This window comes from Mixophyes fleayi, chromosome 1 (assembly GCF_038048845.1).
Source record: "Mixophyes fleayi isolate aMixFle1 chromosome 1, aMixFle1.hap1, whole genome shotgun sequence".
NCBI lineage: Eukaryota > Metazoa > Chordata > Amphibia > Anura > Limnodynastidae > Mixophyes > Mixophyes fleayi.
The window spans coordinates 149,050,051-149,077,438 of record NC_134402.1 but is presented as its reverse complement, the minus strand read 5'-3'; the positions used below and the strand labels follow the sequence as shown (position 1 = coordinate 149,077,438).

At 41.6% G+C, this 27,388-nt stretch overlaps 1 protein-coding gene across 5 annotated transcripts in view; it reads left to right on the top strand.

Moving 5' to 3' along the window:
- PDLIM5 (PDZ and LIM domain 5) overlaps positions 1 to 27,388 on the top strand; it is a 134,180-nt gene that overhangs the window by 40,900 nt on the left and 65,892 nt on the right. For 3 of the 5 annotated variants that reach the window (XM_075201588.1, XM_075201581.1, XM_075201605.1), the window contains exons 3-4: positions 3,848 to 3,999; positions 20,411 to 20,450. In XM_075201588.1, the coding sequence (XP_075057689.1) occupies positions 3,848 to 3,999; positions 20,411 to 20,450 (192 nt within the window). Of the gene's footprint in view, positions 1 to 3,847; positions 4,000 to 20,410; positions 20,451 to 26,845; positions 27,286 to 27,388 lie in introns of all 5 variants that reach the window. The other 2 variants (XM_075201574.1, XM_075201597.1) reach the window with 1 other exon arrangement.

Here is a 27,388-nt window from a genome sequence, read left to right as displayed (position 1 = left end):
CATACATAATTAACACAAGAAATCATGAAATGGATTTTTGGATTCGGGAGGAAGAGTTACCTTAGGGGTACAAATTTTGTGTCGATTCCTTAATAAACACCTGTAATACTTCAAATAAACTGGATAAAGAAGCCACGATTCGTAAATTATTTAATAAATTGAAAAATCAATATATAATCAACTAATTGTCAACAGCCGAGATATTTGGCAGAAATAGTTGTTTTGACATCCTCTCAACTAAAAAATTTTCATAGAAATCTGAGACGGGTGGTGGACAACCCTGGTTGAACTGACATGGAATGACCCAACACCTTCTTATTCATTATTTAGTATTAATATCGTCACTCGTATGCTAATCAGTAGTTAAGTAGTACTTTGTATTACTGATTATGCTGATTCTTCTGTCTCACCTTCTCTGTCAAGGAGACAGAGACTCCATTCCCTCTGTGTCCTTGACTGCTGATAGCATGTCCCACATAGCATGTCTCACACTTGTGTCACATGATGCAAAGTGCTGATGGGAAGACCTACAATTTCAGTTCCAGCATAGATGGACCCTTCTGCTACACTGCCAGCACAATGGGACGTTCTAACTCTGCAATTTATTGGAGATTTAGGGCTAGATTTACTAAGCTCCAAGTTTGAAAAAGTGGGGATGTTGCATATAGCAACCAATCAGATTCTAGCTTTCATTTATATAGTACGTTCTACAAAATGACAGCAAAAATCTGATTGGTTGCTATAGGCAACATCCCACTTTTTCAAACCCGCAGTTTAGTAAATCTAGCCCTTAGCCTTCGGACCCAATGGTTGTAGTTGTACTATGATCTCAATTCAGACTAGAATTTAGGACTCAATTCAGGACTGCATTTTAAAAGTATGCCAAGTCGGAAAACTGTTAATGGGATTCAAAGAAGCTTCAACAAAGTGTATTTTTTAAGTTTAAATAATAGTCATCTTTCTTGATCACGTTTCAGAATTTTTCAATCAATGTTTAATGTATTACTGTTGAGAAGAATTGGTGTTACTTGCCAAGTTTTCCATTTTGGATTACTGCCTACTATAGCCCTAAGTAATATTTTCTAATAAATATACAATATATTACAGTCTGCTGCTTTTCTATTTAACCTTCTCTATAGTCCCAGTATGCCAACATTCCATCATGGTACATTTGTATGTAATTGTATAGAACTAAAGTGTTCTTTGTGGCAGTTAACCAATGGGCTTTGAATTTGTTTATAACTCATGATGCCAGGAAACCGTAACTTTGGAAATCTCTGCAGACTGTGATTTCTTAAGATAAACCTTCCCTGATTGACATAAAAATAAAATAAACTTTTGATTCATGAAAAATGAATGTTTGCGGTATAATCTGTCTCTCTAGTTGTAAAAGCAGTGTTCAGGCAGGAAATGAAAACTAGCCTGGATTGACAAGAAATCTTAAACCCATGTCCTCACAACCCCCTCTGTCCAGCTATTGGAAATTCAGTTTAGCTGATACTAAAGAAACACTATATATATATTTTTTTATTATAGACTGGTACACTACCTTGCTGGCCCTCTGCCAGCCCTTCCCTAGCTGTGCTACTAGTAATTAAGAACTGGACTGTGGTCAGGCCAGATTGTCCATATGGTCTGGTCATTACATTGATAGTGCAAAATTATTTTTTTTTCGCATTTATAATGGATTGTAGAGGGTCTGCATGTACCTCATTAATGCTTGGGTTAATATGAGCTTACTGCTGAAAAATTGTAAAGCGATCTAATATGATGCAAATAATCTCTAAACCTTAATAGTTACCACAAACCTTTGAATACACCTGCTGTTTGGTGAAAAAGAAGTGTTTTGTGCCTCAAGTCATCTCTGTTCTCCTTGATATCATTGTACAGAGATGCTTTGGAGATCATATTTAGAAGTGATGTCCCTCTGTATTCAATTTCTTAGTTCATACTTGTTTGGTTAAGCAACACAGATCCAAGTGACATTTGCCTTGTACAGTAAGTGTCATTCTGTTGATGCCTTTAAGCAGTATGTCATTGCACTGTAATAGTGATGCTTTTAAAATATCCCCTCTCCAGACTCATCCTACAGGAGCATGCAGCTCAGGCTATTATAAAGCAATATTTTCAGCCAGAGTAATGCTAGCATATAAACTGAGAACTGCCCTGGCCAGATACTGTTGCTGTGTAAGTAAACATACTTGATTATGGCTAGGATTTAAACTGTTAACCTATTCAGTGCTGAAGGTAATTTGCTGCTTCATCACCAGACAATATTTTCATGTTTTTGGTTTCAACCGCTTTTATAGAATACACCCACATATGTATTATACATAATTTCCAGCATTGTATGGATAGGTTGCTGTTGAAAACTGGTATCTCTATACATGTCCTATGCAATACCGCCTCAACAGACCTTGTAGCATTACAATCCCAATCATGACATGTTTCCTCATCTTGATTATAACATCTATTTTTGCATGTCAAATACACTTTTTTTTTTTTTTAGTATACATCAACTTTTAAAGTCCATAAAATGAGAAATGGTGATATGTATTGCCTCAAAGGGGCAGAAAAAAAGGAATTGTATTCTGCAGTTGATCAATATTAAAATACAGGGACAGAAGCGGGGGCAAATTCTCTAAAACATGCCACTGTCCCTGGATATTGGGGACAGTTGGGTACCATACTTGTACCATACTTGCCTCCTGTACCTACCTTCTTGGAAATCCAGGGGCAAGGCAGGAAAGGTGAGGTGGGTGTGGTTTGAGGACGAGGTTCACAGTGAGAAGTGGGTGGTGCAGTTACATAATGATGCCTTGCCCACACCAATAAACGCCAAGTGAATGCCGCTAGGTGTGTAGTGGGGTGGGGCTTGATGAATCTGTTCATGTCTTGGAACTGCCCACCTTATGTATGTATGTGTATCAAGGGGAATTTCCTTCCGTCTTAAAAAGTCAGAAGGTCTCCCAGACATTTCAGATGAGTAGGTAACTATAGTATGAGGTATGTCCCAAAGGCAGAGTTCCTTTACTTACTCTGATCCCCTGTTTTAAAACCCAAACTGTAATTTAATATGTCCTTTGCAACAATGACTAAACATCTGCTGGAATATGTCAGGAAAGTCCATGTAAACTAAACAAGTCTGAAATGTTAGGTTTCTGTGGACTCTCCCTCCCATCTATCTCTGTTTTAGATTGCTGCAAATTGGAGACACTACATCCTTGAGTGTGTGTGTGTGTGTGTGTGTGTGTGTGTGTGTGTGTGTGTGTTTGTATATGTTTATATGGAATCATACTGGAAAAATTGTCATACACTGTGTAGTCTTATTAAACAAATTTAAATAAGCAGTGATGTGCTCTAATCAATATCCATGTACCAAAGAAAATGGATATAAAGCTTATCTGAAGTATCTGTTGTCCTCGATAAGCATTTGACTGCAGATTCTTTTAAAAACAAATAATGATATTCCCTATCTCTTTTATGAACAAAACAGTGTAGTTTATTTTGAAAATTGTGCAAATATTCAAATATAACAGCTATTTATGTATACCAAAATAAGATATACAGTAAGACTGATTTATCATTCAGAGATCAGGATTCCAATAAAAAATGTATTTAATAGACATGTAACATAGTATTTTAAACATTATTAAACTTTTTGCATAGATATTCATATGAGCATGGAAAGAAGAAAATATTCCTAGAACAGTGTTTTGATTTTTTGTTTGGTTATGAAACCATCATATTACCTGTTTTCTACAGAAAAGTTAGCAAATCAGGAGGTCAATGTTCTGCTGTTACACAACTTAATGGTTTTGTTTGTTTTTTTTTTCCTCCCGATTAGTTAAATGATGGTGGAAAGGCTGCTAAAGCAAACATTGGGATTGGTGACGTGGTCCTTACCATTGATGGTATAAGCACTGATGGAATGACTCATTTGGAGGCACAAAACAAAATCAAGGCATGCACTGGATCACTGAGTTTGACTTTACAAAAGTAAGTTGTTGTTTTTTTGGGGGGTCTTTTGTGATTTTTTTTTTCCCCTCAATAGACAAAAAGATTATTTTTTGTACATGCAAAATGAAGGTAAAGGGTTCAGTTTTACCTAAATCTACTACTGTAGCTTTGCTAAAAGTGTCTTTTCTCCCTTTTCATCACAAATTGTGTGATGCATTGTTTTACTCAAGATAAAGCTCTGCTTGACTTATAACAGATCTTAACAGTCAGCAAAGTGTTTGGGCACACAAGGAATTCCAGTTATTTTTTGGATTGTTATGTAAATGTTTTCTAACCGTGTTTCATTGTATTCTTTATTTCGTATATTTACAAATATGTGTGTAAAATAAATATATATACCCTATAAAAGGTGTGAATTATTCTAAGGCTCATCATTAAGTGAAGTGGTATTCTCTTTGTTTATCACTTAATTCACTTACCGTATATCCTTCTGGAGCCCTCTTGTCAATATTATCCAATAGTTTGAGGTATAATGTCATCACAGGCATGATGTACTGAAAATATGACTGAGAGTAGATAAAGAGGTGGCAGACTAAAATCCTGAATTTACTTGCAGAAGCAGCACTGAATAGTAAGTAAGACACGTCTACAGACCTGTTTAAAATCAAACAAACAAAAAAAACCTAACCATGCAGGCTTCAAGCAGCAAAAGCAATATGTGTGTGTGTGTTCTGTGCACTGTTCAATCTGCTGGATTGTAAAATAAGCAAATGTGATTACAAGATAAAATACCCCTATAAATTGTTTGCTTTTGAATGTACAATCCCTTTGCCTTATTTTTTTTAATGTAGTAATCCCTTAAATTCAATTAACCCTTCCCCCACCCTGAAGAGATTTTGAAACCATGACCCCCAAACACTTCAGTTTCTCCATGGACCACTGGGTGGATGGAAAGACCTTTTCAGCTGCTTGATTATACAATCATCATCATCATTTATTTATATAGCGCCACTAATTCCGCAGCACTGTACAGAGAACTCATTCACATCAGCCCCTGCCCCATTGGAGCTTACAGTCTAAATTCCCTAATATAGACACACACTCACACACAGACACAGACAGACAGACAGGGAGAGACTAGGGTCAATTTTGATAGCAACCAATTAACCTACCAGTATGTTTTTTTTGGAGTGTGGGAGGAAACCGGAGCACCCGGAGGAAACCCACGCAAATACAAACTCAAACTCCACACAGATAAGGCCATGGTCGGGAATCGAACTCATGACCCCAGTGCTGTGAGGCAGAAGTGCTAACCACTAGGCCACTGTGCTGCCCATTTATTTAACAATGATTGATTTATTTTAACAATGATAGCCTTGTTTTTAGTAATGAGATCTTTAAGTGCAGATAAAATACTACTTGTAAAAGTGAGAAGAGTGGTATTATAGATCCTCACATACTCGCTTGCTGTGCAGATATTGAAATACAAAAATATTCAGTGCTTTTATCTATAAATGTAATATTTTAGCCTGAGACTCCCCAACTGGAAGCCTGCAGGTCAGAAATGGCTTCTCCCATATATGGTGGCCAGCTACACAGAAAGCTTCACAGATTCTTTGTGTGTGTATGTGTATATATATGTGTATGTGTGTATATATATATATATATATATATATATATATATATATATATATATATATATATATATATATATATATATATATATATATGTACATCTATATATCTATATATATATATATATTATATATATATATATATATTTTTTTTTTGGCTACATGAAGAAGGCTTCATTTCTATTGTGTGTTTTTGGAAAGCGTTGCTTTCGATAAAAGGTGGCAGAATAGTCCAAACTCCTTGTGCAGTCTTGGCCATTTGATTTGTATGTGAAATGTTACACTGTTTTAAGCAGTTTATCAGAGTACATGTAACTTATTTAGTGTATTTTGAAAAGTTTTTTTTATCCATGCATTCAGCCAACCCAGTATAAATATACCAACGTATTCATTGTAGTAAAAAAATATATTGAAGCAGTAGTTGGCTAAATCAGATGTCCACAGAATAATCAAATAGATACTATATGCCTTTATGACTACATTGACTTCATAGGCTCTGAAGCATTGCTCTCAGCCACTGCACATTTTTGCTTATTCATATTATATACACAAATGTAATGCATAACATACATACACACAGGTATACAGATTATACATACTGGGCCTCTGGTCCATACACCGCCTCTCTTCTGACGTAGAAGTGTCGACCAAATGCTTGACCATTTGTCCCTCTGTCACGCCGAATTGCTCATCATCTGACATGTCGCTCTGTAGCTGGATCGGTTCTGAAAAGAAACAGATATGTAAATGACCGATGTAAAAAACAAAAGTATACATCCGGATCAATGTGCATCTCGTCCAAATTTTTGCCTTTGAATTTGGCCAGTCTGCCACTCTCGAGAGCCATAAACAGTTTGCTGATGTTGGAGGGTACATTCTGGGAGGTGGTGATACTGCCGGTGCATCCTGATGTCGTGCCCAAGGAAGTCTGCCAACTGATCCAGTTCTGTGTCGTTTAGGTGGAGGAATTTTAAGAGAATGGCAACCTGCTTTTGAAGCTTTGTGGAAGACAGTGTGGGACTGTATGGCCCCACACTCTCGGGAAAACAGTTGTATGCAGTCGATACCTATGAAGTGTGACAAGGCAGCTGGTCTGGCAAACATGTAGCCATTTTGGCTATCCACTCCACATTTGTCACGCTTCTCTGCGAGAAGTTCCACTGCAGCTTGCATGGCTGGTGTTAGCAGGATGGGGACTTTTCTTCCTTGTTTTCCTCGGATTTCAATGCGAGTAAAGTGCCGGCAGAGCTTCCTCTCAACCTCGGAAAGCGCTCACATCTTCATGGAGATCCGAAGTATCTCTTGAGGATTGAACAGGATCACCTGTGGCAGGGTGACTTTTGCAAGCAGTGCCCAGTGGTTAACCATAGGCTCAGTGGATAGACCAATTTGGTAGGCTTGCTGCTTCTCATCGAGGAACAAGTGCATCTTTTTCACATCGTCCATGAAAGGTAAGGGCTGAGGCATGTTCCACATGGACTCCTTAAGAGTTTTCAAGGCAGCCGATGAGATCAACTCATTCCATCTCACCTCATATAGCTTCCTGAAATGTTGTGTGTTTTCAACCACAGCAGTGCAGCCCTCCATCATTGCTCGGCACTCCACAATGCTCACTATCTTTTGTAGGCTGTGCCCAACCTTGAGTGCCAGCGAGGGCGTCTTAAATGTACCTGTCTCCTCATCCTAGCCAGCTACCAGCTTCACAGTGCCTCTTACGTGTAGAAAGTTTGATGGGGTGGTAAAGTCTTCCAATCCAAAGAGGTAGCTCTTCTGGCCTGTAGCAGTAGTCTGCCCATTTCTCTCAGCTTCTGACAGATGTTCTTGTGTGTGCCAACATCTGAATCGACCCAGTTGAAGAGATGCTGCCCCATCTGCATGACGCATCGGTCATTTTTGACTGCGAGTAAGACTTCATCCTGGGTCATGTCGCTCAAGAGTTTCCAAAAGCCACCACTGATGTCGGGTGCACAGTTACTGGACTCTGTTTTTGCCAGGTGTGAGCTTGTTGCCCTTCGATTTAGCTTACATCTCGTCATGTGTCGCCACGGGTATTTCATTGCAAACAAGCCCTGGCAGGCTACACAGTGCATGAAGCCTTCGACATCCATCTTTGTCTGGAAGTTTGCACAGGACCAGAACGCCATGGCCTGTGCTCGTTGCCTCAATGTTGTGTGCTAAGTTGCCCCTATTACGGAGATGTGCCAATTGTATGCACCTTTCTTTCGAGTGCTTGGGGAGTTTCATGGGCCAGGCTACTTCAGTGTCACGGCAGTGAACGTGCTCCATGTACCGGGCAGTTTTTAAGAGGGGCCTCTCACAGTACAGGCAGTACTGCTATTTGTTATACGTCATCACTGTTTCTAGAGAGCGTTAGGACAGACACTGCGTTGCCTCTCCGACACTCTGTATTTAAAACACAGCTGCCAGAAGGTTGAGAAAAGGTCGTACATAGAACTCATCTCTGGGTATCTGCACTTTGCTCCACTGGTGGGCAAACTGCTGGTGTCTAAACCCCTTCCTTCCAAGTGTCAGGGGCATACTTATCTCCACTGCACTCCGGGCTTTAGTCAGAGCCACCAGTTGGCTCTGTCATGGTCCACTGACCCCACTTTACCTTCAGCAGCAAACTGACTCAACTGTGTCTTGACCCGTTTGGTGTATAAAGCACTGGAAGGCTACAGTCACTTCCACTTCCTGCTACTGCTATATGTACGGACGGTCTACTGACCTCTGGCGGTGAAATGTACACACTCTCCCCTCCACATTGGACACACGTACACTTTTGGTCCAACAAATGTGACTCGCGGAGACATGACATTTTTATGCTGAGCTTATCCGCAAAGTCCCCTGCATTGATTAATCTTGGGAAGCTTTGTGGAGACCTTAATTTTTGTCACCACTTGGACTCGGGTCCACACAGTGTTGGTGTGTAAACAGGTCAATGTCCCCACAAGCATAGGAATGCGAGTACACACACACATACACACTCCCTCTCTCTTTCGGTGTCTGGGTACACGCTACAGAATTTTCCGACCAACGTGTTATCTACAAAAATTTTGCTAACGCCTGGGGGAAAAAAAAGTCCAGCATGCCGATTCATGCACACTATACATGTTTCAAAAGATTTACCCTCAGATCTGTGCTCTTTATCTGTCATAACTATCGGCTGAAAAGATCATGACTCTGTAAACTCTATGGAGATCCCGATTGTGAGTGCATATACACTGTAAGATTGGAAGGATGTTGTTCCATAGGTGAACAAGATTTATAGTTCTGCTGAACAATTAAAACAGTGGTCGGCGCTTTGGAACGACTATTGTTCATCTTCTAAGTTTGCACACTGTGACTAATGCAATACCGGGCTGAACGGTAATTTTCGGGTTATTGGCCTGATTTATGGCTGAAAGCACTGTAGTGTGTACCCAGCCTCCCACTCTTACCTGACTTTTCCTGTTTCTTCTATAACGCTGTCCTGCCCAGGAGTGTTAAAAAATAAATAAATTGTTATGGCTGACAGCTAAACATTAAGTTCTGGGAGAAAAAAAAACATATTTTCTTGTTCTATTACGTTGTGTCAGTACCTACTGTGCAGCCTGTGGTAAGCGATTTCAGTCAATTCTGCTGAGCTGCAGCAAACGGTTTTCTATTGAAATTTTCTTAAACCACAGTACAGAGTTCTTGGCTTTGTACCATTCTGCTTTTGCACATGGTTGTAAGATGTTTCCTTTCATGCAATCAAATTTGAAATTGTCTTGGTGTATTTTTCCCTGTTACACATTAGCTTTAAAATAATTTACTTCTCTTTATAAATCTATTTTATTATATATCTTCTAGTAAATGTTTAACAACTGTAGAGCATGTTAAGTCTTCTTTATAGGTTATTAAATTTGCTCCAATTAGGATAACTTTTAATGTTAATGCTCCATAAGGGAAAATGCAGCCAATAACTACTGAGAGATGGGACTAATATCCCCCATGTTCCTACATTTGGTTTCTCTAGTGCAGGCCCAAAATGCCTTTTGGCTTTTCCAAAGTTTGATTTCTTTATGCTAGCCAACCAATCATCTCTGCAGGTCAAACGTTGGCTGCTACTGAATCAAGATATTTATAGATGTTTCCTGTACTAATGAATGTTCTCTCACTGTGTAATAGAACATAAAACATATATATCTTTCTATTAGATGGTGCAAAGTCGACAAATGTGACAGAATCTTAGTTCCACTATGACGATCAAAGACAAAGATCAAATTTGCTATGAATTAGAGCACATACACTATATGGACAAAAGTATTCGGACACTTACACCAACAGGGACTGTAATGACATTGTAGTTGAATACACATAGTTTAATATGGAGTTGATCCCCCTTTTTGCAGCGATAACAGCTTCCACTCTTCTTGGAAGGTTTTCCACAAGATTTTGGAGTGTTTCTGTGGGAATTTGTGCCCATTCATTCCGTAGAGCATTTATGAGGTCAGGCACTGATGTTGGACGAGGCCTGGCTCGCAATCTCCGTTCCAGTTTATCCCAAAGGTGTTTGGTGGGGTTGAGGTCATGGCTCTGTGCGGGCCAGTCAAGTTCTTCCACACCAAACTCCGCAAACCATGTCTTTGTAGTCCTTGCTTTGTGCACTGGAGTACAGTCATGTTGGAATAGAAAAGGGCCTTACCCAAACTGTTGCCACAAAGTTGGAAACATGGCATTGTCCAAAATTACTTGGTATGCTGAAGCATTAAGATTGCCCTCACTGGAGATAACGGACCTAGCCCAAACCCTGAAAAAACAGCCCCATATCATTGTCCCTCCTCCACCAAACTTCACAGTTGGCGTAATGTAGTCAGGCAGGTAACTTTCGCCCGGCATCCACCAAACCTAGACTCGCCCATCTGACTGTCAAACAGAGAAGTGTGATTCGTCGGTCCACAGAACACATTTCCACTGTTCCACAGTCCAGTGTCGGTGTTCTTTACACCACTCCATCTGACATTTGGCATTGGTCTTTGTGATTATGAGGCTTGGACACCCATTCCACCAAGCTCCCGTCGCACAGTTTTTATGCTTACACTAATGCCAGTGGAATCAGCAGAGCGTGGGCGACTTTTACACACATATAAATCAAAGCTCCCCAAAAGAGGGAATTAATAGGACACTGGCCAACTAATTGATATCTCAACCGGTGTAGTACTTAAAAAATATAAAAATTGTTAGCATGCAAGTCAATATTCAATAATACAAATTGATTGCTGCTCCTTAAAAGGTTGTTGTGTAACAACCAAAAATACTCGTAATAAAACAAACTACATAAAAAATAAGAAGCGCATCCAATCCATTTAGACTCTAGGGTGCCACCATATAATAATACTCATCAATGATTTTAAATTAAAAACATTTTAATAAACATTAAATACATATGTAACATATACCTAAAATAAAACACTATTGCCAACAATAGAAAAAATGAGAACCAGGACACTTGTTTGTATTGCTCCAAAACACCTCCCCTTTCATTCTACATAGGGGGAAGTCTTAACGTTCAATATCAAAACCACAGTTGTTATTGATGGCGATTATCGGCAAGAAAAAGTATAGATCCTTAATTTTCAGTCAATTTCAAAGGTGTCAATAGTACATTGAATTGTAAAATATGACTATGAAGCAAACTGGATGGTGGTAATTTATATTATACAATTCAATGTACTAATGACAGCTTTGAAATTGACTGGTGAAGATTAAGGATCGATACTTTTCTTGCCGATAACAGCCATCGATAACGATGGTTATCATCGGTGAATTATTGACAGATGCATTGTTACCAAACCTTATACCTATACTGTTGTGACATGTGCATTGCAAAATTGAATGTCTGAATCCTGTAGAAATAAAGAGGCCGTATTGGAAACCATTCTGGCATTCCTTTTTCTAAGAGACTTCAACCATTCTTCTCACATTCAACAACAAACAGTAATGTACGCACAGATGAAGCAATCTTGTGTGTAAAGTGATAGGAATGCAAGCTGCTGCCGTTCTAGCAGGTGGTCCTGTCCTGCCGGGATTCACATAGTAAAACACCTTCCAGGCTTAAGTAGTTTGTGATGTTTTTACATACATTTTATATACTCCTGTGGTCAATGCACCAATATTTCATACGTTATTTAAAAGGAATAGGAATAAGAGCGATCCACCTGGCCAGTGTATTTCCCTGTATACATAACAAGACACTCATCCCAGAGCTCTGTATTTAAATGTGCCATTCCATGTGTTCCATTTGAAGGTAGTCATGTGACATTGGTGCGTTCTCCACAGAGTGAATGTTCTACATGTTAGACTCTTCCCCCACAGAAATATGTGAATGAGCTTTTAAATGTCTGCTGCCAAAAGGGGAATTTACATTGGATTTTTCACCCTTAAGACCTATTATACATGTCCGTATTCAAGGATCAATTCCATAAACACAAGCTTGGAGTAACTGGTGTTGATAGAACATAAAAAGTAATATACTGGGTTACGTAAATTGAAAAGTGTAGTGAGTCGTGTCTCGATGTGGTGCAATGTTTATATGAAAATGTGTGCCATGCTGAAATAATATAACTCTGGTCTGCAAGTTTATTTGGTTTAGTTACGGAAACCTCTCTGGTTCTCAGCAAGCTGATTTTAGAAATAGTCTGTATATTTAAATGTTTAAGTACAACACCTAAACTTCAAGTAGTGCTGAGTGTTACACTTAGTAGAAACAGGTTCACAAGTTAGGCTATAACACAGGTGTTGTGAAATAATTCTACATAATTCTACTGTTTGCTTTGTGTACGGCGCTGCGGAAATCTTGTGGCGCCTAACAAATAAATGATAATAATAATAATAATCTGTCACTTTTGTTCTACGTATGGGTCTTGCGCTGTTTATTAGTCATTTCTATTCAAATTAAGTTAATTAAGAAATTAAGTTCTTATAATGAGACAAATGTTAATAGGTTATTTTGTACTATTAAGAGTACCTTTTTTTAATATTCTGGAGTTTGTCTCTGATCTCTGTATATCAAAATATAGAACAATAAGGCTGGGTACACACTACAGATTTTTCATCTGATTATCGTGCCAATCACATGATAAACAATTATTAGGTCCAATATCACATATCCCTACGTGCCCTCCAACCTTCTCCCAATGATTTCCCTCTACCCCACTTTTGGTGAGGAAGTCTACTCTTTACTTCTATCCTCTCCCCCTTCCACATGTCCACTTGATCCCATCCCCTCTCACCTCCTACGATCTCTCTTGCCCATTGCCTGCTCCCACCTAGCCCACCTCAATTTATCCATCTTACCTGGAATTGTCCCCTCTTCCTTCAAAGATGCTATAGTCTTGCCTTATTCTTAAAAAAAACAAATCTTGATCCCACCACCCTGACCAATTACCGCCCTATCTCTCTCTTCCCCTTTGCCTCTAAACTGCTTAAGTGGCTAATCTACAGCCATCTCACTAACCACCTCTCCAACAACTCCCCTTCTCAATCATCTCCAGTCTGATTTCACCCTCACCACTCCACAGAAACCGCCCTAGCTAAAATCCCTAGCAACCTTTTATCTGACAAATCTAAAGTCCACTACTTCCTTCTCCTTCTACTAGATCTTTCTGCAGTCTTCGATACGGTCAATCACCCTCTCCTGCTTGACACCCTTCGCTTCTTTGCCCTTTCTGATACTGTCCTGGCTTGGTTCACTTCCTATCTTTCAAACCACCCCTTCACTGTCACCTTCTCTGTTCACTCCTCCATCTGACCCTGCCCTCAATCTACACCTTCCATACTTTTCTACCCGCTCATTCCTCCCCTCCTCCGTCTTACTCATGTTCACCTCCTGCCTTTGAGTTCTCATTCCTTTACCATATCTTCCTTTTCTGTGTCTCTTGTCAGTTTCCCCTCGCCTTAGACTGTAAGCTCTCTTGAGCAGGGCCCTCTATCCTCTTGTCCCATTCCTCCTGTTTACCTTGCCCCCCCACCCTTTTATCTTTTTTTCTCCTGCCGCTGTCTCCTCTTATTTGCCTTTGCTTCGCCATCTTGGCGCTGATCTTGTTAGTGCGCACACACCTGTGGGCACAGGTTCACCTTCCTTCACTCCCCTCCTCCCTCCCTTCCCACTCTTTGCACTGGTAGTCACTTTTACCTCTTTGCCTGTGTACCCGCTCTTTGCGTTGTACTTTTTTGCACTTGTGTGCTGCCTGTATGCCATGTACTGTTACCCTGTACTATTGTCCCATGCTCTATGTACGGTGATGCGGACCCTTTCTGGTGCCTCATAAATAAATGATAATGATAATAATAGTGTTTATGCTCCCACGATCATGTTTTAATGTTCGAGAGCACATCATATAGTTTGTTTTATAAACTGACTAAAAATCTCTATAAACAATGGAATGATGATGGGCAAGTTCTGCAGTGTGTATGCACTCACAATCAGCAGAGTCATGATCTTAGAGTCACGATCTTTGCAGCTGATGGTTATGACAGATGAAGAGCATAGATATGAAGGTAAAACATTTATAGTGTGCACATGAATTGGCATGCTAGTCGGGACTTTCTGTTATTGGTAAAATTGATATCGTATTGGAATAAATTTTCTGTAGCGTGTACCCAGCGTAACTTAAAGCGCTACTCTCATAAAGAATACCAAGCTTTATGCAGACTGAGCAACTTCCATTTCTGTAACGTCTTTAACCAAATCAATCAATTTAAGACTTATCAGATGGATGGGATTGGATGTTTTGAAACCTTGCCAAGACCTTGCCAATGTATTGCAAACAGAATAAAACCTCTCCTGGTATTGTGCACATTGCAAAGTTAAGTTTTCAGTCATGTTGGTATCCCCCACTGACCAGCTGCCAGCATGCAAATCAAGTAGGTACACAGTGTGCCTATGTCTTTGTTGCATATCTAGACACATATGATGGTCAAATCTTACGCATGTGCACTGTTTTTCTAATTGAGTTTTTTTTTTGTTTTCCCAGTAGACATGCTAGGACTACTATGGAAGCTAGGTGATGAGGGAGCCTACATGTGGCTTGTGGAAGTTAATGTACATATATGTGCCAGATTGTTGACAACATATTGACCATCAAAATCATTAAAATTAAACTGGTATTAAATTAAGTGCTTTCTCTTTACAAAGACCCACTAAATAATTCTACACTTAATACCAGTGTGTGCATATCATCATCATCATCACCATTTATTTATATAGCGCCACTGATTCCACAGCGCTGTACAGAGACCTCCTCCACATCAGTCCCGGCCCCATTAGAGCTTACAGTCTAAATTTCCTAACATACACACACAGACAGACAGACACAGAGAGAGAGACTAGGGTCTGTTTTGATAGCAGCCAATTTCCTAACATACACACACAGACAGACAGACACAGAGAGATAGACTAGGGTCTGTTTTGATAGCAGCCAATTAACCTACTAGTATGTTTTTGGAGTGTGGGAGGAAACCGGAGCACCCGGAGGAAACCCACGCAAACACATGGAGAACATACAAACTCCCCACAGATAAGGCCATGGTCGGGAATTGAGCTCATGACCCCTGAAGTGCTAACTACTTAGCCACCGTGCTGCCCCTATACATTAATTTACATTAGTTTATATATTGTCACTGAGTATACAAGTCTGCATAGTGGAGAATTATCTACAATATAGTGAAATCAATGTTTTCGCAGGCATAAAAGAAATATATGGAAGACCTCTCTGAACCAAAGAGTTTGCAGTCACATTAAGCTTAGGGCAAAACGAACAGAAGTACCAAGTGACAATTTAGTGATGTTGTACCATGCAGGGTCTGTGTACAAGGATTGTCATAATGGATGTGTGTGTTAAAGGTTGCCTGTGATGATATTTGTCTTGTCAATAATCTGTCATTTCTACAGTAAGGTTACAATGTTTATCTTAAAGTCATGGAAAATGTGTGCTCATTTTCTAATTTAGACTGACTGTAAAGGTCAAAATTATATTGAATTTAAGAGACTAGTTAGCAGGCATTTGGCAACTTACATTTTGGGGGTTTATTTTAAGCTTTCAGTTGGTGAATGATGTAGGAGAACAATGTGAATTTGGCTTCCACTTATCTTTCCCTCCCAGAATAACTCATGTGTGGCTTTACACATATCAGAGGCTTTTAATGGAATTCTGGCTTTGCAGCATGCTTCCACATCATCTTTGGATAGCAGTCCTCTCTGTGCATGATAATGCTTTGATGTTCTTACCACTGGCAGGAAGAAACACAAGCCGGATATTGATATGTGTTCAATTGAATTGTCGAGGCAGGAAGTGGTGTATTTGCAAAATCTACTGCAGTTTTTTTTTCTTAACTTTTCTAAACTTTGTAAATATCGCTACCATTTTTAAATTGAGTAATGACAGTTTGATTTAGTACTTGAATAATAAGGACAATATAACGACAGTTGATTAAGAGTTGAGAAGAATGCATGTTTACTTAAATTGTAACTAAGGTGTAATGCAAGACTACTGCATCTTGGTATATTAGTCACCATAAAACATTTTCTGCTCATGCTCCATATATACCCACTTATATTCCTGTCAAACACTACCTCCCCATGCCCATAAACTGTTTTTCCTAAGTCCCTAAAAATATTTTCATATTCCTTGTCCATTAACTTCATATTTACACCTCCATGATTATTTTTCATAGTCACACTGCTCCTTAACAATACGTACACTGACCACTACTGTCATTCCATCCAACACTCCAGCATAATTACACTGCTCTTCTCACACATACAATCTCCTTTTGCACATTCTTTACCTCTAGTTTAATGCAGTAAAATGATAAACTATGTGATAGTCCATTTGTTATTGTTAAAACACAGCTTATTTTAACAATGTATTCCAAGGGTGAATTCTGTTTCTTTTTGTCATCCCTTCCCTATATGGTGTGAAGTGGTGTTATTGTATATGTGATCCAAGAAATTCCTCATCAGAGATGACTTAATTTGAATATATTTAACCAAGAAAAATGTGGAACATGCCCTTTCTCTAAAAGTACATCCTAGAAAGGAAAGAGTAATTTGCTAAAGGTCAGATAAAGTCCAAGTGGCCCAGTGAGGAATTTAATACTCTAATTGACATCATACTTGGTTAAATAGTATGTCTTCCTTTTCTGTGTCATCCATCTCCCATTGCATATAAGCCATTCATGTACAGGTCAGAAAAAAATCATGGTTGGCTTATTCCTAACATACACACTTTATTTAGTTTTGAATGATCTAGAATACTAGTAATACGGAGGCCATATTTTTTGTGTTTATGTATGTGTGTGTGTATCTATCCGGTGTGTGGGTGTGGGAAGTACCACACAATACCATAAATATAACCACAAGGGCCAGATCCAATATATCACACGTACTCAGTGGGCACTTTGATTGGGACACCTTTCTAATTCAAGTTGAAACTGACAGCTGTTTTTTTTTTGCGGATACTGTTCACTGATACACACATGCTGTATTGCTATGGGTGTGGCTATATATTCTCAGTGGCCACTCTATTAGCTGTATCTTTCTGGTACTGGTTAGGACTTCCCTTTGCCCCCAGATGGATTCAACAAGGTGCTGTAAACATTCCTTAGTGATACTGGTCCATGTTGACATACTAGCATCACACAGTTCCTGCAGATTTGTCCGCTGCATATTCAAGCTGCAAATTTTCTTTTTCACTATATCTCTATGGTGCTTTATTGGTTTGAGAGCTGGCGAATCTGGAGGCCATTGAAGTATGAGTTGAGATGATCTGTGCTTTGTGACATGATATGTTATCCCTCAGGAAGTAGCTATTAGAAGATTGGTAGACTTTAGCCATAAAGGGATGCACATGGTCAACAACAATACTCAGGTAGTCGATGGCATTTAAATAATGCTCAATTGGTATAAAGGGACATAATGTGTGCCAAGAAAACATTCCCCACACCATTACAACACCACACCCACCTGCACCATTGACACAGAGCAGGATGGATCCATGGATCATGTTGATTTATGCCAATTTCTCACCTTATCTGAATGTCGCAGCAGAAATCAAGATTCTTCAGGATATCTCTCCATACCATCGCTAGTCATTTTCACCTAAATATCCTCTAGTCTATTGACTCTGAATTCGAGAGATAGGTTGTCCACACAGCCACTGAATAAATTCTTGATTATTAAGCATATGTAGCTTATCTCATATATTTTTATTTTTTTTGTAGCGCTACCTACTATATTGTATAGTGTTATCTGCCATGTTGTATTTAGAGGAAAATTAATTGCCAGTAACTATTATTCACTATATTTTTTTGAGGCTTTTCACTCTAGACAAGAAATAGAACAAAAGTGCACTGATTTATGTGGCACGGAGTATGACATTTAATATCTTCAGGCTACTGTATATCTTTTTTGTCTGCTCCGAAAGTTGTCTTATTGAAGCTGCTTATACTTATTTAAAACATGTCAGCTAACAGAGTAGCAAATCACACATGATGATTGAATTACAAACCGGTTTATAATTTGTCATAAACGGAAATACATAAACATTTTAAAAGAACTGAATAGAGTCAAACTAAATTATTTGCTCATCTTTAGTTTATTATGAGTACTAAAACTCATTTGCTTTTACTGCTAGGGTTTGTAAAAGTGAGTGTATTAATACAGCAGCTGTCTCCAAATGTTTACAGGTGGTGTATTATGACACACATTTGTGCACAGCTTCAGTGAAATTAGCTGCGAATATTTTTTTTTTATTTTATATTTTTTACACCACACAGAGCTCTCCAAAAACAAAAAAAGTCTTGTGGGAAAAAGTGACATTCACTGCTAGTAAAATGTTTTTCAGCCTAGACTCCCACTGTGGATACTGTCTGTTGTTTCAGACATAGAGGGAAATGCCAGAGGCTGAGATGGAAGAGCAAAATATATATAGTTTTTTTTTATAAGACATTGGCTGGCTGCACTTTAGTTTTGACCAGTGTTATTCTATCTGTTGCCTAATAAGGCATTGCTCTAACGTTTGGAATTCTTTAAGATTCATTGCATGTCAGCAGTAATATTCATTACATGACCATATTGATATATTTTCTCAGGCGCATTTTTATTGCTTGAAGTTAATAACTAACCAGTGACGTTTGACAGCTACTATGACACTTGCCTTGAGTGACCTCCATTTGGTTTTACAAAGAGCAAACATTCTGTATCTTTATCTAAATGTTGCTACTCCCATTTCTAGAGCAATATTATTGTAAAACGGTACATGTTGCCTGCTCACAATGGATGGAGACATTGTCTGGTCTGGCCATTTTATGAAATTTGGTGCAGAGGGAAACATACATTGGCTAACAAACAAACATGCATTGGCTAACAACCAAACATGCATTGGCTAACAACCAAACATACAATTGGCTTTTCTAAGCTGCAGTAGAAACTGACAATTGGATTAGTTGCTATGTACAACAGTTCCTTTTACTTCTACACCGGTTTTTATAAATGTCTCAAGTTGTGGTGCATGCATCAATGAAGTTCTTGGGTCCTGATAGGCTGATTTTTTTCGGTCGGCCTACAAAACAGCAGCTTCAGGTGCACTTTTTAAGAGGCAGTTATGCACTTTTTTACAAGTTTTGTTTTTTCTTTTTTATTCCCTTTGGACTGCATACCTAAAATTGCAAGTAAACTTTATTTGTGATTACTAATATCCTGTAGAGTTGAGGGTGCATGACCAGTTGCAATGGTTTTACGGGATAAATGGGGCTATTTTGCAGTGACGAGAGCGAAGCTTGAATACATATAAAATAGGGTTATTGATAACACATGGATTTTTTTTTCAAATGGACTATCAAAACAGCAGTGTTTTGGAAGTGAAGTCTGCCTTCACTTATTGAGTACCAAAGACTTAGCCAGTATATCAACTTTTTCATGAGCCAGTCTAGGTCAATCACCTTCTGAACATTACTGAAACACCATCAGCAATCTCAAGTATTTTAGTTAGCTCAGTAAGTATATTTGCTTTGCTATTTATTACAACTTCACTAAAAATCTAATATTTGCCGACTATCACGGTTAACAATTTCTGGAATGTTGTTCTATGGTACTGTCAGTAAACTGATAACTGAGTATCTATTCTTATTACTGTTCTTTGCATCCTTCTTTCCTAGATAGTTAAAACCTGACCTCCAAAACTAGAGGTGAAATATAAATATTTACTATAGCTTTGTATAGTGAGTACCTCCCACATTTTTTGAACTGTTGTACAACTACAGTTTGTCACTTACAGAAAATCGGTTGATGAGTATGACCCATTATTGCATAGGCAGCCATCTGAGAACCAGCATAATTTGCACATTTCCATATGATCAGATCAGCCTGAATATGGGAATGATATATATGCATATATCATATTTTGTATATTACAGGATTATAAAGCATTATATTTTACATTATACTGCTTTATAGAGTATTATGCTGGACACAGATGTGGCCATTTCGTCTGCCATTTTGGTCCCAAAACAAATGTTTTATTGGTTAATCTATATTTACTGAACAATAACAAATCCGTTGGCACTTTATGCAGTTTATATGTTCTTGTCATCCTTTATCATATAGAATGCATTACTGTATCATTACAGCTGTACAGTATATGGTTTCTTTGACCTATGTTATTGGAAATATGAATGTATATTTTAGAACCCATTTTATACTGTATTTTGTCTGTGGGGATTTTTGTCTAAAGTTCTAGCTAAGACGAATGGAACATTTTATATTGACAAATTCATTTTTTATTTTTTTTTAGAGCTGTGGTAGTGACGACCAACCCAAATCCTACACAAACTGTAAGTTGCCTTAGTCTAAAATTGTTTTCTGCTTGCTCAGAGTTTTTATTATTATAACCTTATTTTACAGTCATGTGAAAGTACACACTATGAAATCTGTTTGTTCATTATGTCCTAATAGGTAAAATCATCTAGTCCTCACAAAGTCCTAAAATCCAAGTCTAATTTCATGTGATAAATAACCCATATTGTATACTATCTATTTAACAAAAATAAAGCCAGCATGAAGAACCCATGTGAAAAGTAAACACACTCATTAATTCAGTAGTTTGTAGAACCTCGTTTTAGCAGAAATAACCTTAAGTAATTGATTTCTGTATGAGGTTATCAATCTTACCTTGTGTTTAAGACATTTTGACATAGTCCTCTTTACAACACTGCTTTAATCCACTGGTTTATGCATAGTTCTCTTCAGGTGCTGCCATTGCATTTCTATGGGATTGCAGCCTGGATTTTGACTTGGCTATTCCAAAAACTTGATCCTTTTCTCATGTATGCCATTCACTTCTTGATTTGCTGGTGTGTCTCGGATCATTCAGACAGATAGGCTCACGTTTTTCTTCAGAATACTAAGGTATAAAGTGGAGTTTATGATAAACTCAGTGATTGTGGTGGTTACATGTCCCGTAGTTGCTTCACCTCCACCATTCTTGGTTGATTTGAGGTTCTTTAGTTGATGCTGTGTTTGGGTTTTGCCAAACAATTAACCACATCGGACCTTTCTGTCCAGTGTACATTGTTTCAGAAGTCTTCGGCTTCATTCGGATGAAACTTGGCAAAATGTAAGCCATACTGCAATGCGTTTTTGTGATAAGGGGCTTTCTCCTGGCTACCTTTTCATGCAAGTGATGCTTATTCAGTCTTTTACTTCTGTTAGAATCCTGAACTTTAACACTTCCTGTGTTGACAGAGGCCTATAGTTCATTGCATGTAGCTTTGTTTTTTTTTTTAAATTTGCTCAAAACATCATATGGTCCACTTTTGGGGTAAATGGGGTAAATTTGCACTTGGGAAGATTGGTAACTGTCTCCAATGTTCTCCATTTGATTTGTAAACAAAAATACAACAACAACTTTCTCCCTGTAGAATGTTTGAAATGGTCTTTTAACCCTTTCCAAACTGATCAGCATAAACCGGCGGTTCCCAAACTGTGCGCCGCGGCTCCCAGGGGCGCTGTCACTGGGGTGCCGCGGGCCAGCCATATAAAAAAAAAAGAAAGAACACAGTAACTTACCAATCCGCCGGGCGCCGGGACCCAGTAGACTCCTCTCTCCCGCAGCAGCTGTCACTGACAGCTGCTGCGGGAGAGAGGAGGCTGCTGGGTCTCGGCACCCGGCGGATTGGTAAGTTACTGTGTTCTTTCTTTTTTTTTTTTTTATGGCTGGCCCGCGGCAGAGGTGTTAGAGGGATCGTGACAGCGGGGCAGAGGAGAGCAGAGGAGGGTGACAGCGGGGCAGAGGAGGGTGACAGCGGGGCAGAGGAGGGTGACAGCGGGGCAGAGGAGGGTGACAGCGAGGCAGAGGAGGGTGACAGCGAGGCAGAGGAGGGTGACAGCAAGGCAAAGGAGGGTGACAGCAAGGCAGAGGAGGGTGACAGCGAGGTCGAGGAGAGGCAGAGGAGGGTGACAGCGAGGCAGAGGAGGGTGACAGCGGGGCAGAGGAGAGTGACAGCGGGGCAGAGGAGAGGCAGAGGAGGGTGACAGTGGGGCAGAGGAGAGGCAGAGGAGGGTGACAGCGGGGCAGAGGAGGGTGACAGCGAGGCAGAGGAGGGTGACAGCGAGGCAGAGGAGGGTGACAGCGAGGCAGAGGAGGGTGACAGCGGGGCAGAGGAGAGGCAGAGGAGGGTGACAGCGAGGCAGAGGAGAGTGACAGCGAGGCAGAGGAGGGTGACAGCGGGGCAGAGGAGAGGCAGAGGAGGGTGACAGCGGGGCAGAGGAGGGTGACAGCGAGGCAGAGGAGGGTGACAGCGAGGCAGAGGAGGGTGACAGCGAGGCAGAGGAGAGAGGCAGTGGAGGGGGACAGCGTGAGAGGGACAGTGGAGGGAGACACAGCGTGAGAGGGACAGTGGAGGGGGACACAGCGTGAGAGGGGCAGTGGAGGGGGTCACAGCGTGAGAGAGGAGGAGGACAGCGTGAGAGAGAGCAGAGGAGGGTGACAGCGGGGCAGAGGAGGGTGACAGCGGGGCAGAGGAGGGTGACAGCGGGGCAGAGAAGGGTGACAGCGAGGCAGAGGATGGTGACAGCGGGGCAGAGGAGGGTGAAAGCGAGGCAGAGGAGGGTGACAGCGAGGCAAAGGAGGGTGACAGCAAGGCAGAGGAGGGTGACAGCGAGGTCGAGGAGAGGCAGAGGAGGGTGACAGCGAGGCAGAGGAGGGTGACAGCGGGGCAGAGGAGAGTGACAGCGAGGCAGAGGAGGGTGACAGCGGGGCAGAGGAGAGGCAGAGGAGGGTGACAGTGGGGCAGAGGAGAGGCAGAGGAGGGTGACAGCGGGGCAGAGGAGGGTGACAGCGAGGCAGAGGAGGGTGACAGCGAGGCAGAGGAGGGTGACAGCGAGGCAGAGGAGAGAGGCAGTGGAGGGGGACAGCGTGAGAGGGACAGTGGAGGGAGACACAGCGTGAGAGGGACAGTGGAGGGGGACACAGCGTGAGAGGGGCAGTGGAGGGGGTCACAGCGTGAGAGCGGAGGAGGACAGCGTGAGAGAGGGCAGAGGAGGGTGACAGCGAGGCAGAGGAGGGTGACAGCGAGGCATAGGAGAGGGGCAGTGGAGGGGGACACAGCATGACAGGGGCAGTGGAGGGGGACACAGCGTGAGAGGGGCAGTGGAGGGGGACACAGCATGAGAGGGGCAGTGGATGGGGACACAGCGTGAGAGGGGCAGTGGAGGGGGACACAGCGTGAGAGGGGCAGTGGAGGGGGTCACAGCGTGAGAGCGGAGGAGGACAGCGTGAGAGAGGGCAGAGGAGGGTGACAGCGAGGCAGAGGAGGGTGACAGCGAGGCATAGGAGAGGGGCAGTGGAGGGGGACACAGCATGACAGGGGCAGTGGAGGGGGACACAGCGTGAGAGGGGCAGTGGAGGGGGACACAGCATGAGAGGGGCAGTGGAGGGGGACACAGCGTGAGAGGGGCAGTGGAGGGGGACACAGCGTGAGAGGGGCAGTGGAGGGGGACACAGCGTGAGAGGGGCAGTGGAGGGGGACACAGCGTGAGAGAGGAGGAGGACAGCGTGAGAGAGGGCAGAGGAGGGGACAGCGAGGCAGAGGAGGGTGACAGCGAGGCAGAGGAGGGTGACAGCGAGGCAGAGGAGAGGGGCAGTGGAGGGGGACACAGCGTGACAGGGGCAGTGGAGGGGGACACAGCGTTAGAGGGGCAGTGGAGGGGGACACAGCATGAGAGGGGCAGTGGAGGGGGACACAGCGTGAGAGGGGCAGTGGAGGGGGACGCAGCGTGACAGGGGCAGTGGAGGGGGGACACAGCATGAGAGGGGCAGTGGAGGGGGACACAGCACGAGAGGGGCAGTGGAGGGGGACACAGCGTGAGAGGGGCAGTGGAGGGGGACACAGCGTGACAGGGGCAGTGGAGGGGGACACAGCGTGAGAGGGGCAGTGGAGGGGGACACAGCGTGAGAGGGGCAGTGGAGGGGGACACAGCATGAGAGGGGCAGTGGAGGGGGACACAGCGTGAGAGGGGCAGTGGAGGGGGACGCAGCGTGAGAGGGGCAGTGGAGGGGGACACAGCGTGAGAGAGGGCAGAGGAGGGGACAGTGTGTGAGAGGGCAGAGAAGGGACAGCGTGTGAGAGGGCAGAGGAGGGGGACAGCGTGACAGAGTGCAGAGGAGGTGACAGCGTGACAGAGGGCACAGGAGGGGAACAGAGTGCAGAGGAGGGGGAGAGCGTGACAGAGGGCAGAGGAGGGGGACAGCGTGGCAGAGGGCAGAGGAGGGGGACAGAGTGCAGAGGAGGTGACAGCGTGACAGAGGGCACAGGAGGGGAACAGAGTGCAGAGGAGGGGGACAGCGTGACAGAGGGCAGAGGAGGGGGACAGCGTGGCAGAGGGCAGGGGAGGGGAACAGCGTGGCAGAGGAGGGGGCAGTGGGCAGAGGAGGGGTACAGCGTGGCTGTGGGCAGAGAAGGGGGACAGCATGGCAGTGGGCAGAGGAGGGGGACAGCGTGGCACAGGAGGGGGACAGCGTGGCACAGGAGGGGGACAGCGTGGCACAGGAGGGGGACAGCGTGGCAGTGGGCAGAGGAGGGGGACAGCGTGGCAGAGGAGGAGGACAGCGTTGCAGAGGAGGGGGACAGCGTGGCAGAGGGCAGAGGAGGGGGCAGCGTGAGAGGGGGCAGAGTGAGAGAGGGGAGAGGGGGCAGAGTGTCTGGATGCAGAGGGGCATTTTTGCATACAACTAAATAAGTATTTCTGTCCTGACCTAAATACTTATTACAATTTTTTGACCCAACCACTTCTAAAACAGGACTGCTCAATAATTATATTGGAGGGGTGCCTTGAAAAAATTTGGAGACTCTAAGGGTGCCGCAAACTGCAAAAGTTTGGGAACCACTGGCATAAACCATTGCTTCTGAGATTACTGCAGTTGTCTTTTCTCCTTGGTATAGTGTTAATACAAAACTGAGTGCTCCAGATCAAACTGCCAAATATTCTGCATATTATTCTTTTATATAAAGTCACCTTCATAATTGTTATGGAAGGATAGATTTATTTTTTAACATATAAATTCTACTTGTTGTCTTTTTGTTTGTTGACGAAGTAATGACAAAGTAAAACCTAGTATGAGTTTTCATTTGACATGGAATTTGACACTTTAAGACTTTTGTGAGGACTAGGGGGTAAATGTATTAAGCTCCGGGTTCTTCAACACACGGGAGTTCGGCGTCTTCGGCGTTCAAATTTAAAGCAGTGGCGCTTTAAATTTAAACGCTGAAGACGCCGAACTCGTGTGTGTTGAAGAACCCGGAGCTTAATACATTTACCCCTAGATGTCCTTATGTGTACAAACGTTGATTTTAATTTTAAAGAGGCTGTGCTTTATTTTCACATGAATGTATATGTTGGCATTTGCAATATCTACATATCTATTCCTTTTGCACAAAATATTACATTATTTTCAGAACATCGTCCATCTTAATTGAGCTAATCTGTATTTTTTTTTAAATCATATATTGAATGTAGGATATTACCATGTGCTGACATGCATGTGTTTCAAAGCTAATAATATTTAAAAACTAAGTTAATTAATATGCCTTTTACATGCAGCTGCAGTTACCCTACTGCTTTCTCATGGTAGGGTGAAGTTTTCACATAGTGAAAATATCTTTTTTTTATTTTTTAGTACTCCATAGCACCTACTTGTCTATTGGTCCTATCCTCTGAAAGGTTAATGTTCACTGATAAAAGCCCTTTTAGATCTACAGATACAGTTTTCTGTCTTCTTTTTAAAATATATATGGCTTGCTGCATATCTGAAGATACACACAATATGTTCTGGCTAAAGTCCAAACTGTGCTCAGCTTCAGTGGCTAATTGTAAAACCCATAGCTTGTATCTACTTGCTGCATATTTGTTTAAAACCTGAAACCAGGGATAGGATTAAGTGGCAGATCGCTAAAACAAGTTTTATAACATCATGATTTGTTAACATGATTTTGTTATCATTATTTTAAGTAGTGTTACAGTCCCAAAGTGGTTTAATGTAAGGTCCCATCTGTTGGGTAGGCTATAGAGACTTGCAGTCTCAGATTCTAAGTAGTCAGGCTCAGGTTGTTCCCAGAAGTGAAATTCTGGTTACAAGTTATTTAACCAGTCAAATAATCTTCTTAAATTTTCTAACCATGAATGATCTAAATTGTTAGACCACTTACAGAACACACATGTTCTGTTTTATTCACTTCGGCTACAAGAGAAAGGGGATTGTAGAGAAAAAGTGGTGTTGCTTAAAACCATTTTGGGCCTAAATGTAGCATAGACAGAGTACACAGGCCTAACACAAAGGATATTGACATTTAACCCAATAATGAAAGCTACGCAGTTCATGCAAAATAAGAAACCTTTTAACATTTACCAGTGAGTGGCAGCTTCTGTTTAAATTACAAGCTTTTGAAGATCAATTATATATTACCATACACATAAAGTAGACTTATGCACCATAACAGTTTTGACAGACCATTCTTGCCACTAAAATTAAACCCACATTACTTTATTTGGGAAGGAGGTTTGTTTACACGTCAGATATTTGCATCTGTATGCATTATATTGGCTCAGATGGCACATTGCAATAATGTGCCACCTGACACTGTCTGTATAATTACAGGACATGTTGTAGTTCGAAGATGTTAGTTCTTTGCATGTGGTTGGTGTGTGGTTTGTTTTTTCTTTTTACATATAGGAAGCACCTAAAGAAATAATAAAGCCTGTGCCCATTGCATCTCCCACACCTGCTATAACCAAAGTCAACACTTCAGTCAATGTGGCCTACAACAAAGCACCTAGACCATTTGGAGCCACATCTTCTTCCAAGCCTGCTTCAATTCCATCACCATCCTCTGCCTTTACCCCAGCCTCTGCATCACAGCAATCTGCTTTATCTCTGCTGGCTGCTGTAAACCCACCAACCCCTGCTGCACCTGGTTTGCATGCAAGTTATAAACCTGCCACTGATGGTCAAACGCTAGCTTTGAGTGCAACTAAATCTGCAGTTAATGTCCCACGGCAGCCTGCCAGCTACAGTCCAGCTATCAATCAGTATGCTAATGAGGTTGCACAAGATAGTGCTGATGTGCAAAGAAGAGGACAAAAGGAAAACCTGTGTGACAGACCACAAAATGGGTAAGTGAAACCTGCATGCAGTGTTCTACTGTTTCTGTGGCATTTGACTTTTTTTTTTTTTTCAGATACGGAGAACTAGAAAATTCTTACCAGTCTCTTGGTA